General features: G+C 35.4%; 1 protein-coding gene across 5 annotated transcripts; it reads left to right on the plus strand.

Annotated features, from left to right (window-relative positions):
- Positions 1-6473: 6473 nt before the first annotated feature.
- Positions 6474-17158, plus strand: LOC111377390 (formin-like protein 20). Of its 5 annotated transcripts, XM_023000464.1 has the most exons (10): positions 6474-6912; positions 7751-8457; positions 8680-8901; positions 8981-11046; positions 11333-11462; positions 12479-12550; positions 13613-13711; positions 13809-13850; positions 16941-17021; positions 17106-17158. In XM_023000464.1, the coding sequence occupies exons 1-10, from the start codon at positions 6840-6842 to the stop codon at positions 17121-17123; spliced, it is 3510 nt and encodes a 1169-aa protein (XP_022856232.1). In that variant the 5' UTR covers positions 6474-6839; the 3' UTR covers positions 17124-17158. The 5 variants fall into 5 exon arrangements, 2 of the variants coding, with proteins under 2 accessions (XP_022856232.1, XP_022856233.1); XR_002699722.1 differs by lacking the exon at positions 17106-17158 and having other exon boundaries at positions 12479-12561; positions 16941-16991; XR_002699721.1 differs by lacking the exon at positions 17106-17158 and having other exon boundaries at positions 12479-12561; positions 13809-17025.
- Positions 17159-17181: the final 23 nt, after the last annotated feature.

Consider the following 17181-nt stretch of genomic DNA (forward strand, 5'->3'; position numbering starts at 1 on the left):
TCTTGAATACTTAAGACACATGATTAATTATAGATTACACTACTCAAAATATCTTGTGGTATTAAAAGGATATACTGATGCAAATTGGATATCCGACACGAAAGATTCAAAATCTATGAGTGGTTGTGTTTACCATTGGAAGTGGAACTGTATCCTCAAAATCATCTAAACATACTTGTATAGCTCGATCCACGATAGAATTTGAGTTTATTGCCTTAGATGAAAACGGAGAAGAAGCATAGTGGCATTGTAATTTCTTGAGGATAATCCATGATGGAAAAAGTGGTATCTACGATTAATATACATTGAGATAATCAATCACCAATTGCGAGAGCATAAAATAGTATGTATAATGGTAAATCTCGACATATTCGTCGGAGACATAATACCATTAAACAATTGATACCAAATGGTATAATCTCGATTAACTATGTTCAATCGATGGAAAATATAGCGGATCTTTTGACGAAAGGGCTACTAAGAGATCAAGTATACCATCTTTCGAGGGGAAGCCTATTGAATAAAATCAGCATAACGGTAATCCAACCTTGCAGAATGGAGATTCCAAGATCTTGGTTCAATACAACAAGTAAGTTATGAAAGATTCAGGGTCAAAGCACTTATGCCCTTTCTTATAGACTTAAAGTGTTAGAATAAAAAAATGTGTAAAGATAAGGGTTTTATTGATTCCTATATCTTGGAAGTAACTAAGAGATGTATGATATGATACTATAGGAGGTCACTTATGTAAGTGTGAAGTGGAGCTGCTTTTATGAAAATTTGAGGCTTGAATTCTTTTAAAACACTTATGAAATCAAGAGATGTTTAGCGCCAAAATGAACACAATCATGAGAGCCGAATTGCTTAGATGAATTATGGTGTTGGTACACTTGTTTCGTCACGAATGGCTGAATGGTTCAAGACATTGCGTTCATCAATTAGCCCAATAAATTTGATTGTATTTAACTAAGGAAGGTTCAAAGTCACAAGCCACTTATCTTGATGCTAAAATTTGTCATATGTGCTTCTTTTGTTAGATTCTACATATCGTTTGCATATCGTGAAATTTACATTCATGTGAGATTGTTGAAATTTGGTTACGTATAAAACCATAAAAAAACATGACTTTCGTGTCAAATTTTGGTCAAATATTCGGACTTGATTTGATTGTTAAATTATGAAAATAAATAGACTAACTTTTTTACTTGTCAAGTATATAATCGTGGTCTATTTGGAATCTCAAAACCAAGTATGGATGAATGAGAAATTAAGATCTGAAGTTGGAAAGAAAAGAGGGAAAACAGGTCGAGAATTTATCTAACCCCACTGCTCGTCTAGCGCTCGAGCAATGAGCTAGTGATCAGACTGTCACCCGAGCAATAGGTCTCTACATAAAATAGCATCGTTGGTGCTCGAGCGACGTACCAACGGTAGGCTAGTGATAGAATGGGTTCATAAAGGCGGGTGAGTTTCGGGATGTATCTCTTCACTCACACTCTTTCCTCTACTATAAATAAGGCCCTTGGGACATCCATTACTATATCTTAATCATATGCAATCATAACATAACAGAAAATTCATATTTTGCTAGGCATAGAATTTTGTCTTTCATTTCAAAAGCAAGGAGTACAAAAACTGTCTTTTGGTTCGTTGTTCTTGTGTTTCGGAGTGCTACAAAGACACGTATCTTGGGAGTTGATTGTCGTTATTTGTTGGCACCGTTGCGGGGCAAAACCGGTTTAAGGGCAAAGAGTTCAACTATTGCCTTGACTTTGCATTCATTTTACTTGGTGTTGCTTTGTCCTTTATTTGTTGGCGTTTCTGGGATATTTTATTACTCATTTCTTGCTGTTACTTAATCCAATTTGGATAAGGTTGGTAAGTTCAAATTTTGTTAAAGAAATCACTCAAATCCATTTTTCTAAAACAACAGATGCTAAAAATGAGAACATAATAGAATCTATTAGAGATTCCTCTAGAAACAACGCATTACTTGCAGCTTTGAAACATATATTAGGTCGTGTTTTGTTATTTGATTACCAATTTTCAACCCAGATTGAGAGATAAGTACTCGATATTGATAATTGATAATCACGACTCAATCATTGTTTTGAGAGCTTTTAGTCTTAGAGAACTTGTAGTAAACAAGAGGATCATGAGTCATGAAGAAGAAATATTCATATTCATATGATGTAATGAGGTTATGCAAGATGAAAACATCGATTTTAGGAATTAGAAAACGGTAAGATTTATTTACAAAATCAATCTCGCATGCTTTGATTTCTCTTTGTCAGCCATTATAGGGTCTTAGAAAGACACTCAATTCATTTTTCTTTTTTTTTTGTTTCATTTTAAATTTCTTTTTGTATTAAAATTTTCAAATGTAAGCGAAAGTATAATTACCTCTTAATTCAAATATACGTGTCATATAAATTTTTAATGGTTTTCTTACAAAATTCATCTACAAGGTTCAAATGCAATGATGTACAAACGTTGCGGACCCAATAAAAAATTAATTGGGGACTTAAATGATAAGAAAAATGAATTGAGAACCCAGATGCTCATTCGGAAAAATGTCAAGGACTATTAATGCTATATTTGTTAAAGCAAATATATACTCCCCTTGTCCATATCGGTATTAACCAATTCAAATGGAATAGCTCTCTATCTTGCTTGCAACAAACTTTCTCAACACGTGCCCACGTGACCCATGGCTAGACAAACATGTCGAATTAGAACAAGTGGATGGCGTGCTAGATGAGAAATTTTTCGATAGGACGATTCTATATATTTATATGATACGATCATCCATTAAAAATATTGACACGTGTCAGTTAGTCCCATTTAATAAATATTTCTCTCTCCTACTTTTTTTTTTATTTTTAAAATCCCCACTTAAGTGATAAATTTGTCTTGATTCTAATTAAAAACTTAAACTGGTAAATAAATTTAATTTAAAATGCGGTCCTATATGCTTTTCAAAGTGGAAATATAAATATATTTTAAGTTAAAAGTGTTTCAAATGTAAAATAAATTTATGTTAATTGCTGTAATTTTTAATTGTCCTCTAAACGACTCCCATTTAAGTTGATTGTCAATTGTCAAATCAATTCGAAATGTCGAATATTTTGTCAATCGGGTAAAATATATTATTAATTTTGTACAGTTAAATTTGTTTTAAAATTTTATTTATTTGTTTGTTCATTTTATTCAGGTGGGCAAAACATGAATTTTGAAATTGCTATTTTGTGCATGTAAAATCTTTTTGATACCATGTTTAGGTTGTGAGGAATTTTGATTATCTAAAACCAAATGTCAAGTTATTTTGTTACTTGACAAAGTTGTATAAATGCTGCATGTTTGGTTGGAATTGCAATTACATGGCATCAAGATTTTTGTAGATTAAACCTATTTTATAGATTCACATATTGGTATATTTACGTCATATTAAATGAATTGACGGTCAAACAAAATATTTAACATCTTTGAGTTGATATTAGATGATTGGCAAGAAACTCAAATGGGAGTCGATTCGATTCGATTCTACGAGGTTTCTGAGAACGATTAGAAATTAGAGCAATTAAAATTCATTTATATTACATTTATATTTTCATTTTGGATAACATATAATAGAGCATTTAAGGGAACCCAAATTAAGTCTATGTTTGGCCTTCATTTCTTATAACTCGTATTTTTCTCGAATTCATTTTCAACCACATTATAAAATTCATAATTTTTATCTATTTTAAATCACACATTTTATCAGAATTTACTAAAAATTCAATTTTTATTCAAACCAAATAGAAGTTAAATTTGTTATTAGAATCAAGACATGCGTCGTCATTTAAGTGGACGATTTTGAGAAAAATAGGAGAAAGAAATTAAGTGCAGATTAAAATATTACACATTTGACACTTGTAATCATTTTCAATGGGTGGTCATACCATGTAGACATATATGAAACATTCTCCTCATTTTTCTTATCATATAAGTATTTTTGGATGATACGACACATTCTTTTTCCATCGTAAGCCCATCTGAGATGCTCTCTTATGCTTGTATAAATGAATCAATGTTTCAAATATCCCCTCTAGCATGGTTGCACGTTGATCCAAAATAGATAAATCAAGGATTAATTGGATCTAATGAAGAATATTAAAAATAATTTTTAAAAGCGAACCATTGGATTATTAGACCATTTTATGAGTAAAAAGTGTACCAATCGCTTATTAGCTTAAAATACTAAGTAGTTATTATTATTATTATTATTATTATTATTATTACTACTACTACTACTACTACTACTACTACTTAAATTAGCTCGATTCTCACTTTGTTCAATGTATATACTTAAAGTAATGCCACCAAACTAGAGTTATTACGATCAATTTACTGACAATAAGATATCTGTTGTGCGTCCAATTCAGTTAAAATGCATTTATTTTTAAATAGCAACATGACAAATGCCTTACTGCCAAGAAGTTGATATGTATTTTTGTTCATTAGACAATGTAATAGTGCTTCCTAATATATGTGTATATATTGGGGTCGTTGACATAAAAAAATGACTAGGCCACTTTTGTCGTCCTAATTGATAATTTGAAAGATGTAATTTAAGCTGAAATATGTAAATTGTGCTGAAACAATAAGAAAAGTGTGCTTTTGTATTAAATGGTGAGAGTTTGAAATGAGTTTCGTACCATTTTTTTGGGGTTGGGAGACCATTATAACCCCATTTATAGTAGAGAATAGGAAAATTGGTTTGTATTCTATCAAATCAACTCTAATGCTAGCCTCAATGTGTTTGCCGCCGAACTAATTTTGAATGATTGTTGATGCCAGCCCCCATGTGCCAAGTTGGAGCTGAGATGGGAAGTAATCATTGTGAAATTTTGAGAGGTTACGATTCGAGGTGCCACATAATGTTTGCCATGTGTCCCGAGAGTGATTGTGCTAGATAATGGTATCATGCCAGCCTTGAAGTGAATGAAATCAGAGTGTAATGATGATGTTCACAAAGGACAGCGACATTTCCTTCCTTTTGAAGATAAGTCTAGTTGAGCTGAACTAGGTTGCGAGTTCCGTCCTGACATGATGACTTTTAAACTCAACATAAAATTGATTTTAATTACTTTGATGAACTCTCGAATTGACAAAGGTCAATAGGGGTAATTTTTATCATTGACACTGAAAATTTTGCAAAATCTCACTTTGACCATTAAACTTCAATTTGTCTCAATTGGATCACGAAACTTCAATTTAGTTTTAATTTCTGTACGTAGTCACATTTCTCACTCATCATCCCTAAATTGAATGAAATATGCTCTCTCTCACTCACACACACACACACACATGAACGATTTCCTAAGCACTGGTGCTTAGCTTATGTTAACCCGACTTCTATACACGAAGAAAAATTCTTGTCACATAGATTGTTGTTTGTAATCACAGTTGACAAATAATATTAGGAAAATGTTTCTTGTACGTAATATTTTAGATAATGATGAAATATCAAATGAAAGTGGTAAAGTTACTTGATTAATGTGATTTTGATCCAATTAAATTTCGTCATATCATCTGTTGATAAATCATTATATAAATTGTAATGTACAAATAGCACAATTCATAATATTATTTTGCAATGGTAAATTAGCATATCATGTAGCGATCACATGAAAGATCTATTATAGTATAAATTTTAATGAAATATTTTTTTTGTAATAGATTCGTGAGCTAATATTTAAATTCAGTTACCGAAAAATAGGTCAAATTAAAATTTATAGTTATTGAGCTGAGCTTTCATCAAAATTCAATATAGTACAACATGATACTGGTGTTTAGTCGACATTAAAAATTTAAAATTAGATATTTAGTAGATTTTAATAAAAGTTGATGAAATATGTTGTTAAAAAGTTACAAATCGAATTAATTATTTCAATGGTCACTGAAGCTATGCTCATGTCTTTGATTGATCATTGAATTTAAAATATCGAATTTTGATAACTGAATTTAGATCCATATTTTTGATTCATCACCTAAATTTAAAATGTCGAGTTTTGAAAGCTGAACTTTGAAAAGTGACGCACGTCACTCATAATATACATGTTGAATTTTGAAAAATATCGAGTTTGAATTGAGTAATGTACAATATTTTTCAAAGTTCAATAATCAAAATTCGACATTTTAAATTTTAGTGAGCAATCGAAGATATAGACCTAAATTCAATGATCAAAACTCGACATTTTAAACATCGATGACCATTAGAAGAATTAACTCTTATAAATTTCATAAAATATATGATTAAAATTAATTTTTAATTTTGATTATATTAAATTTTGAATTTTAATTCTTGTCCAACAAAGGCTACGTATCATAATGCGTCTTAATGCTAGCTAACATTATTTTTTACAATCAAATAATAATTATACTAATAAATAAATAAATGAAAAATAATAACTAATAGGTTCCTGCATTTTCCTAGCAAAAGCCAAAACTCACCTCCGACCACCTTTTTTCACCTTGATCTATACTGTCACTGCTTCTACTTTCTCTTTTTAGGATTTTCCTATCTTTCTCCCTTCCTTAGTCCACTACGTAACTAGAATTACGTAGATTTACAATTTTTGAATTGAAGGTGAAAATCCCAGCTCGGATTATAATACTTGTTTGAATTGGATTGTTCTTTTTTGAAATATTGCTGTTAATTATTGTGGCATTGTTGAAGTGATTGGTGAATTGTGGAGATCTGGTAGTTAGTAAGGTCAATTTGAGGGAAATTTAGAGAGATTGAAGTGGAAAAGGGGTTGTGGATTCGATCGGGGGTGTGACAGCGCCATTAGATGGCGCTGTTCAGACGCTTCTTCTATCGGAAGCCCCCGGATCGGCTTCTTGAGATCTCCGAGAGGGTCTATGGTACGCTAACACCTACTCTCTGTTGCTCATTCATGTTCATATTTCTTAGGCATCTATAATTTTTTGAATTTTGATGCTATAAAGTGAAAAAGCATAAAAATTTTGATCAATTAGGGGCAATTCTGGCTAATTATCTTCGAGTATGAATATTCTACCTCAATTTCTTTCGTTCTTTCTTATTTTTTTTGCTCTTTATATAGGGTCGTTATCGTGCACAATTCAACTAACATTATCATCTCTCATTGAAGTTTTCCCTGGCTGGAATTTGACATTGTTACTGTATTTTCTGTTATGTCCAAAGATTTTTATTCCGCAGAAATTGCAGCAATTCAGATTGTTAAAGACTTGCTTCTCATTACTATATTTGTACCATGCAGTTAAGTCATGTATGGAGAAATTCATTGCCCGTTATGATGTAACGTGTGTCAAAAAGTTTTAGTTCCATTTAGAAGCTCAAAAACTTGTGGAGAATCAAAATTTGGTATCTGTATCATATTGGAATATTCAACAACTTATGTCCACTAATTTTGGATATTCTGGAACTACATATAATAAAGTTTACAATAATAGATGTCCTGATCTTCTTAGGTGCAATATCTTAATTTTCCCAGTCAATGCTTGTTCTCTGATTTCCCAAACACGTGTTCTTCGAATACTGCAGTTAAATGATAACGTTAGCAATTGCTTTCCATTCACATCTGAAATTGCATGTGCTGGAAACAGTGTAGATGGTCTTTTTTTTTTTTGGTTTAGCATTGCATGGGTTAACTATAGGGAACTAATAAAAAATGTGAAATATGCAGTATGGTTATGTGGATTAATTTGTTTTTACTTGCAGTTTTTGATTGCTGCTTCTCCACTGCCGTACTGGATGAAGATGAGTACAGAACATACATGAATGGAATTGTAGCGCAGCTACAGGACCACTACCCTGATGCTGCCTTTATGGTTTTCAACTTCAAAGAAGGGGAAAAGAAAAGTCAAATATCGGATGTATTATCTCAGTATGATATGACGGTTATGGATTACCCTCAGCAATACGAGGGTTGTCCGCTGTTACCATTGGAGATGATTAACCACTTCTTGCGATCCAGTGAGAGCTGGTTGTCACTTGAGGGCCAACAGAATGTGCTTTTGATGCACTGTGAAAGGGGAGGATGGGCTGTCCTTGCCTTCATGCTTGCTGGCCTTCTTCTATACAGGAAACAGTACATGGGTGAGCAGAAGACTCTTGAAATGGTATACAAGCAAGCTCCTAGAGAACTTCTTTATCTTCTGTCTTCCTTGAATCCACTGCCATCTCAGCTAAGATATCTTCAGTACATTTCCAGAAAAAAATTTGGGTCAGATTGGCTTCCATCAGATACACCTCTGGCTTTGGACTGTATAATGCTTAGAATTCTTCCTCTATTTGATGGTGGAAGAGGATGCCGACCAGTAGTTCGCGTCTATGGTCAGGACCCTTCGTCCAGAACATCCAGTAGAAATTCAAAGCTTTTGTTTTCAACTTCCAAAATGAAAAAAAATACCCGTCTCTATCAACAGGTAATGCCATAATATTTAAACTTGAGACTGAAAGCTTGTCTGGGAGGTGTTTATTATCCGTTTAATTATAAACAGGTAGAAATGAGTAGTACATAAGTGGATAATATTCGTGAATAAAAAGTATGTTTGACCAAAAGTGTTTATATCTTAAACGCCTCCTAAACAAGCGCTAAATAGGAGAAATCAACTGAATTCTGAAGTGCTCTTATGACCTGACTGCAGGAAGAGTGTGAGCTAGTGAAACTAGATATTCATCACCTTGTTCAAGGAGATATTGTTCTTGAGTGCATCCATTTGGATGAAGATCTAGTCACAGAGGAAACAATGTTTAGGGCTATGTTCCATACATCATTTATTCGGTCAAATGTTTTAATGCTGAATCGTGATGAAATTGATGTTCCTTGGGATGCTAAGGACCAATTTTCAAAGGAATTCAGAGCAGAGGTAAGGTATTGTTTTGCTAATGTTTATGTCTCTCCTTTTTCCAAGCTTTAGGAGTTAAAAACACTCCTATCTGTTTCAGGTACTTTTTTCGGATGCAGATTCTTGTCCATCTATTATCACCATGGAAGCAGTAAGTGAAGATGGGAATGAAGCAGAAACTGCTTCACCAGATGAATTTTTTGAGGCAGAAGAGATCTTTAGTAGTGTGGTTGATGGGCGGGATGGAAAGGCAGATTCTAGTACTAGTATAATTCAAGCTAGTGCTCAGGATGATGACAATGAACATGATCTAGCCTGGAAGGATGATTTGGATCATCACACATTTCAAGATTGTGCATCGGATGAGGGGAGTTACAAACACAATGTTAAGATGGATGGATTTAAAAATATGTCAAAAGCAGATGTTTTGCGCAATGGGCATTTCCAGTTAGATTCTAGTATAGTCATCTCAGAAGTAGCAAGTGATTCAGAAATCAAAGCTGTAAAAGCTGGTTCACCTGGCAAATCTGAAGAAGGGGATAATAAACAAAGTCAAGAAGTGCCTCCTTCAATGAAGAGGATAGAAAAGGAAGCTTCTCAACAAAAGCTAGATGGTGATAATAATAAGCAGATAGCCCAAAAGAAACAATCGACTTCTGGTTCAAAACCTGCTGCAGATGCAGTTGGTACCAAGAAATCGAAACAGCAAGAATCGCAGGGCACACTTCTAAGACAGGCAAAGCCAAATGCAGTATCTAGGTGGATTCCTTCTAATAAAGGTTCTTACACTAATTCAATGCATGTATATTATCCACCGTCAAGACATAATAGTGCTCCAGCTGCACTAACTCCTGGCAAGGATTCCACACCAGGGGGGAAATCAAAATCTGTTACTGCATCTTCGGAAGCTGTAGTTACAGCAAACAGAACTCAGGCAGCAGGTCATGGGAAACATTCATCTTGTCCATCATTATTAGATTCGTCACCAGCTCAAGAGCCTTCTTCCTCAACTCTGGCTTCACCACTGAAAGTGAAATGTAGTGCCCTGGAACATAATCCAGCTCCTCCCTCTTCTAGCTCATTGTTACCTTCTTCGCCACCTACGCCAATTATACAGGCAGGAGAGCATGCCCTGTACCCACCTCAACGACCACCACCCCCACCACCTCCGCCTCCGCCTCCGCCTCCTCCTCCGCCTGTTTCTAATTTGCCACTCCTACCCCCATCACCTTTGTTATCTTCTCAAAGTGCAGATTTTACAAAATCACCGCCTCCACCCCCACCCCCACCCTTGCCTTCCATAACTGCAGGCTTAAGAGCAACTCCACAGGAAACTTATCACCCCCCTCCTCCTTCTACCCCACATTCCAACGCTTCTAGCATGCAGAATACTAGTAGAGTGTTGCCCACGCCGCCGCCGCCACCTCCTTGGTCTGTTGTTACTTCTATGCGTCGTCCTTCAGCAGTAATGAGTTCCCCATTACCTCCTCCTCCTCCTCCACCACCACCACCACCTCCTTTTCATCAAGTCCGTTCTTTTCCTTCACATGACAAACCATCTCCACCACCTTTTCAACCAGCAGCATCTCCTTGTGGTGCACCAACACCTCCACCTCCACCTCAACTCAATAGAGCATCAACTCCTCCCCCACCTCCAATGCGTGGGACACCCCCTCCTCCGCCTCCACCTCCACCTCCACCTCCACCTCCGCCTCCTCATGGAGCTCCCCCTGGATCACCTGCTCAGCCTTCTTTGCGTGGGGCCCCATCACAGCCACCACCTCCTACAGTTGTTGGCATACCGCCCGCTTCACCCATGCATAGAGCACCCCCTCCACCACCCCCTCCTGGAGGTCGTGTACCAGGCCCAACTGCACCTCCAGGAGGTGCACCCCCTCCACCACCCCCTCCTGGAGGTCATGTACCAGGCCCTCCTGCACCTCCAGGTGGTGCACCTCCCCCACCCCCACCACTAGGTTTGAAAGGACCTGGGAGAGGGCCGCCGCCACAGGCTGGGGGAGGACGTGGGCTCTCACGTTTTCCTGGGATGTCGACTGCAACAGCACCTCGAAGATCTACCTTAAAGCCACTGCATTGGAGCAAAGTGACTAGGGCATTACAAGGAAGCTTGTGGGCAGAACTGCAGAATCTTGGAGAGCCTCACATGTACTGCCCTTTCTATTCCAATCTAATTTTCTGAATTAGAATTTCAGGACTGTCTGTTTTTTTTGGTTATTCTCCCTGTTCAACTCCTATGATATTCAGTAAATTAGTTGAGGCTTCCCCTTCAAGTAATTAGTCTGTTATTTCTTGCTCTTTGAGTAAATACTTCTTTCGAAAAAAGAATACAAGATCCTTATAGGTGCGCATATTTTGCATTGAATTTGAGTTCTCTATCTCTCTCGGCTTCTTGATTCTCGTAAATTACTGATGTCTTGCTCTTTAATTTTAGTGCACCAGAATTTGATGTGTCAGAACTTGAGACTCTTTTCTCTGCCACAGTCCCAAAATCCAACAGCACAGGAGGCAAGCCAGGAGAGCGTCGGAAGTCTGTTGGATCTAAGTCTGACATAGTCCATCTGGTAATGTAATATAATCCAATTCTTGATTTAGGAACTGTTTTCTCTTATTTACAATTTTAACAAGTCAAGGTAAAAATTACATCAGAATTTCATGAAATCTTAATTATCACGGAACGATGTGTATATATGAGTATTAAAATTTCAGTAATCAAATAAACTGTGAGTCAATAGGAATTGATAAAACCCTATAACCGCTACAAATGCAAGTGTGTCCTGTACTTTGTTGAACTTTTTAATATTAATAATCAACCATATGTATTAACTCAGTTAGCTTGATATCACCTTAAATTGTATATTACATTTTCAAAGTAATTTAATGATGGGAAAAACAACCATGTCATATTATTGCTGTCCAGAATTCCTGGGAGTCTGGATTTCTGTTTAAGTTCTCAAGAGTTCATTTTCTGTCAAGTGAACAGACTCTTAGGGACTATGTAGTTAATGATGACACATGTACTTATGTGTAATATGGTAATGACGATGCTTTTCTTTTGATAGTAGAGTGATGAAAAAATAGAATCATATCCTTTTTGTATAATACACACACACACACAAAACCTTTCAAATTAGCATAATAGAAATCATGACTGTGAAGAGGATATCAGGGCTTGCAAACACATCTCCGATTCTCCATGGTGACAAGAACTGAAATTGTGGGACTCGGTTGTTGATAGAAGTACTAATATTGCAGAAGATAAAGAGAATGTGTAGATTGTGTGGTGGGTATAATAAGAATTTTTTTCTATCACTAGAAAATCACCTTTTGCTTGTTCTAATTCTTCTGAGACCTCAGCGATAGAACATTCTGATGACACATAAAAGTTTGTAGTCTTCTACAACTTTATGTTGTTTGGTTTCACCAAAAAGTACATTCTCTGCCTTTCTTTTTTCAAGTCAGCAATCAATATTTGGATGTTCTTAGATTTTTTCTCATGAATCTTTCTGAAGTTTGATTTAGGAACTTAGCTCTCACTCTGCTTGATTTCCATTTGTAACCCTACATACTCTCATGGTAGGTTGACCTAAGGAGGGCTAACAACACCGAAATTATGCTCACAAAGGTGAAAATGCCCCTTCCTGACATGATGGTAAGAGACAGGTGCATATTTGCTTGCGACCTTTTACTCTGTTGAACTGCCAGTGCAAACTTTTTTTCTTTCTATCAACATAGTTTAGCATCGTTGATATGCTTCCGAGGGTACTTTTTCTTGTTTTTTTAATATTCTCCTCCCAATCCTCACCCATGGACTAAACAGACACCTTTCAATTTATCCTATAAGCTTTGATTTGTGCTATTCATTTGCTTAATTCTTGATACATTCTCATTTTAAGATTGTCATATATGCACATATGAAATGGAAATGTTGATTGGACACTCATTTTGAATTCCTAAGCAAAGGAAGCAAAAAAAGAAATATATTTAAAAGTAACAATGAAAGACCAAGGGAAACTAGCAAAAGTTGATAAGAGAAGAATAGAAGACACCAAGAGAGCTAAAAAGTCAGATATGCTTGTGATATACTAGCTGAATAGTTGTTACAGTGATGATGTCAGAGTACTTATACAGCATGGAAAGCTTGTTTCCATAAATGGGGAAAAAGATGACGGCACCCTTAATGAACTGCATGCCTGGCTCATATTTCTTCAAAGGAACATAAGAGTAAGCAACGGATCTTCCATAATCAGACGACGCTAAGAGAACAAACTGTGTAAATTTAGGTTCTCAGAATTGGAACTTCATTCACCTTAATTTTCTGAATATATGCACTGTAATATATGTAACGTGAGAGGTGACTGGACTATTTGAACAAGGATCCTAGCTAATTATATTTCTACAATCAAGGATAAAATACTTCTAACAGCTACGGCTAAACTAAATTAGGAAAGCATTAAATATATAGAAATAAAATCAGATCTTCTGGCACCATGTTTTCCAACAGAAGCCAAATGCTTTTATTTGGCCAGATTAGTTCTGGGAAGCCTGTGCTGCTGCATCAAATCTTTTTCTAGTCTTCAGTGAAGATTTTTTACATGTTTACCAAGAATCTATAGTGAAGTTGTTATGCCGTCCAAGTGCTTTACTTAATCTTCTACATTATTGCTTGATTTCCCTTTATATAAATGACAGCACTTGATATCTATGTTGATAGGCCGCAGCACTTGCAATGGACGAATCAATTTTAGATGCTGATCAAGTGGAAAATCTCATAAAATTCTGTCCTACTAAAGATGAGATGGAACTTCTAAAGGTGAAGCTTCATTTGCTCAAAGATTATGAGGTCTATAATTTTCCCAAGGTGCAAAAAAGTCCCTTCTAATTGATTTCACTCATTATGAATTATTTAGGGATACACAGGTGACAGGGAGAAATTGGGGAAGTGTGAACAGGTCTGTGAACTGGATCATAATTTATGCTATTTTGTTGATGACATTTGTTCTTTTGGGATATGAATGCATTCAGCGATTTTACTCATTGAAGCTAATCATTTTTTCATCTAGTATTGATGATTTTAATGTATTTTAACAATAAGATGTAGCTGTAAACCTAGATTGGAGATCACATTCCTTCTCCACTATGAAGGGACAATATTGACATTGGTACAAGAACGGTTCTTTTTATTGTTTTCTGGAAATACCTTGAAAGCTGTTGAAACATTGTTTGGGCCATTACTTGTTTTTTCATCTACTCAGATAAGAAAATGCTTTAGATTCTGTAGGTATGTGCTAGTACTGCATTGATATCTTTATACTTGTGTATTCTGTTCTTAATCTTTGATTTTTTATGCTTGAAAATTCCATTGCCTGTGCACCAAGGAGGTCAAAATCCACACATTTGCAACTATTCAGCTATATACATTTTAGATTCCTATTCAACAATGAAGAAAGCATAATAGAAATCGAGACTTACAATACAACAAAATGAATTCTAGCAAATTTCATTGAATACATGAACTATCTTCTCAATACCGTGGAGCACTCGTCCATTTCTTTCTTTTCCATAGTACCCAAAATATGAAGAGAGGTCCTGCATCCCAAACCCATTAAAAGCATTCCAAGACATGAACCACAGAAAAATCCATGAAATATATGTGGTCTCTGATAAACGGACAAGTGTAACTTGGTTCTAAACATACTAACACATTTTTCTCTTTCCCAATGCACCAAATTGCATCAACATTCCCATGTGGCCTTGCCTCTTCTCCAGTCAAAATTCTGATATTTGATTCCAAACAGTATCCAAAATATCAGACACGACAACAAGCATTCCTCAGAATATTTACCAAACTTCTCATAACATGGTTTCTTATCAGGATTTCATGTTATAAATATGTTGTTCCAACATAGGATAAAAGCTTATTACCAGGACATCAGCTGGGAAGCGCGATATTAGAAGCTGCAGAAAACTAGCTTTTCTCATGCAAGTGTGGCCTCAATTCAAGGTTTATGCCTATGGAGTAATGTCACTTTTCCCACAGCACATGCTTTTGGACTGTTTGCTGCCAAACAAGTCCTGTTACATGCCATGCCATGATTTTCCTATGTTGGCTGAAGCACAGTCCTTTATTGGAAGTCATTTTAGGCTCTTGGATGAAATGTGATGTGATTATTGATCACATAAACTGCTGTTACTTAAGGGAATAGAGTACTGTTATTGAAGGGAATGTGAGAGGATATGGGTTCGTCTCTTTTGATGGAACTGAAATAGATTGAAGTTATGTTGTTTGCCAATGAATTTTCTTTCATTGAAGGCGGTTAATCTGGTTGAATAAGAAATATCAGTGCTTTTGACTAGAGAAGCAGCTAATTAAGGTTTATATGGAAGTTCAACTATTGCTGGTTGAAAATGTTTTTGAGTCTGGTTGACCTAGGCCATTTCTTGAAGGGATTATTTTGTGGAAAACCACAAAAAGAAAGAATTGGTAAGACATGGAAAGCTTGTTTCTAACCATGAGGTTTCCTGCTTATTGTCATTCTTTTTATAGACCTTGCAATTATCACAGTTAATGATGTTTATTTAAGATAACTGGATGAATGCTTGGTCGAGAACTTGAATTTGTGAAGTAAAAGTCACAGTTAAGAGGCTGGAGAGTTTATTATATTACGAGGAGAAAGAGGAAACGGAGGAAAGAGTTGTTCAGTTTAGAAAGAAATAAATGTTCCAAATTGAGGCAATTGTTTTGCATTTTTTTCTGGTCATTGTTGATAGGCGAGCATGCACAAGAATTGCAGTCTTTAATTCCTTTATTTGATCTTTCTAGATGTTCATGTGTCTCTTTTGGAGCAATTCTACAGTATATTGACTTGCTTCAATGGGGTGAAGGAAATGGTAGATGAAAGAAATCATTTTTTGAACAAAAAATTAAGGTCATGTTCTTATTACTCCAAGGAGAAACTTGGGAGTCTGGCTTAGGAATCTACTGCAGATGCTGTTTGGCATCAAGATCTAGCTTTGCTCAAGTTAAGTCAGTCTTTAACATAATTTACCTTGAAGTATATCAAGCCCAAAGTGCACTTTCCATTTTCATGCAGAGCAGGTTTCCCTCAACACAGTAGGCTCACGAGTTCCCTTGGTATTATTTTGATTCAAGCAATCCAGTCAGATGTTTACTGTATGTTAGAGATGTGAAGCATGGTTTTCCAGGCTGACGTTTAAAAATTTTTGGTATTGTTATTTTGGTCAACAATGGGAAGTAACTGATTTTCAATAACCCTTGACCGTGGTATGATTTGCTCGTGAATCATACTATATGACTGTAGTCAACAATTATGTTCCTAGAACTATGATAGGGTTGGAGACTAGGTGTTCCATAAGAAATTAGGATTTTTTTTGCTTTTTAGTCTACACTGTTCTGATGTGGTTTGCTTCTATCTTAAGATCATACTGAACGACACCAAGGTATGTTACATAATACATACTCTTGCTGTGAGAAAGACTAAATCGAAAAGACAAGACATGGGCATCAACAAAACTGGGATCAGCCTGATGAATGGATTTTCAGTAGATTTTTTTTTTTAAGTAGATTCTATTCATGGATGTTGGTTGATGTATTGGCCTCTCCAAATGCATAAAATGAGCTTGAATTTGAATAAAACTCTATATGTGAACCACCTAAAACAAGCATTTCTTTGTGCAAATGAGATATAGGTGTATTTATTATCTACTTTCCAGAAAATTACACATACCTTACACACATGTATTGTGTGTTAATATTGTGTATTAAGTAATTCCCAAATATGTATTCATATTGCCTACCTAACATTGAGAAATATATCTTTGAGTTTTTGAAGAAGCATATTCTATTTGCTAGAAATTTCCACTAAATTTTGTCTGCAGTAACGAGGATTTCTTGACAGCAAACTTAGGGGGATGATCCACAGATCTTGATTCTTGCATTTTGTTTTCCCTTCTTTAAGCGAACAACGTTTTTATTATTTTTAACATTGTTACACGTTCTTACTTCTCCTTCCATCTTCTAGTTCTTCTTGGAGCTGATGAAGGTGCCCCGAGTGGAATCTAAATTGAGGGTTTTCTTATTTAAGATTCAATTCAACATTCAGGTTTTTTGGACATGATGGATCTTTTATAAATAGCAACATGTTCCCCCTCGGATATCTAAGTTTGGCCTTTTTCTCAGGTTTCAGATTTCAAAAAAAGCTTAAACACTGTAAACTCTGCTTGTGAAGAGGTACATCAAAAATGCTAATGAATTTTTTCTTT

This window comes from Olea europaea, unplaced genomic scaffold, assembly GCF_002742605.1.
Source record: "Olea europaea var. sylvestris unplaced genomic scaffold, O_europaea_v1 scaffold1650, whole genome shotgun sequence".
Classification (NCBI taxonomy): domain Eukaryota; kingdom Viridiplantae; phylum Streptophyta; class Magnoliopsida; order Lamiales; family Oleaceae; genus Olea; species Olea europaea.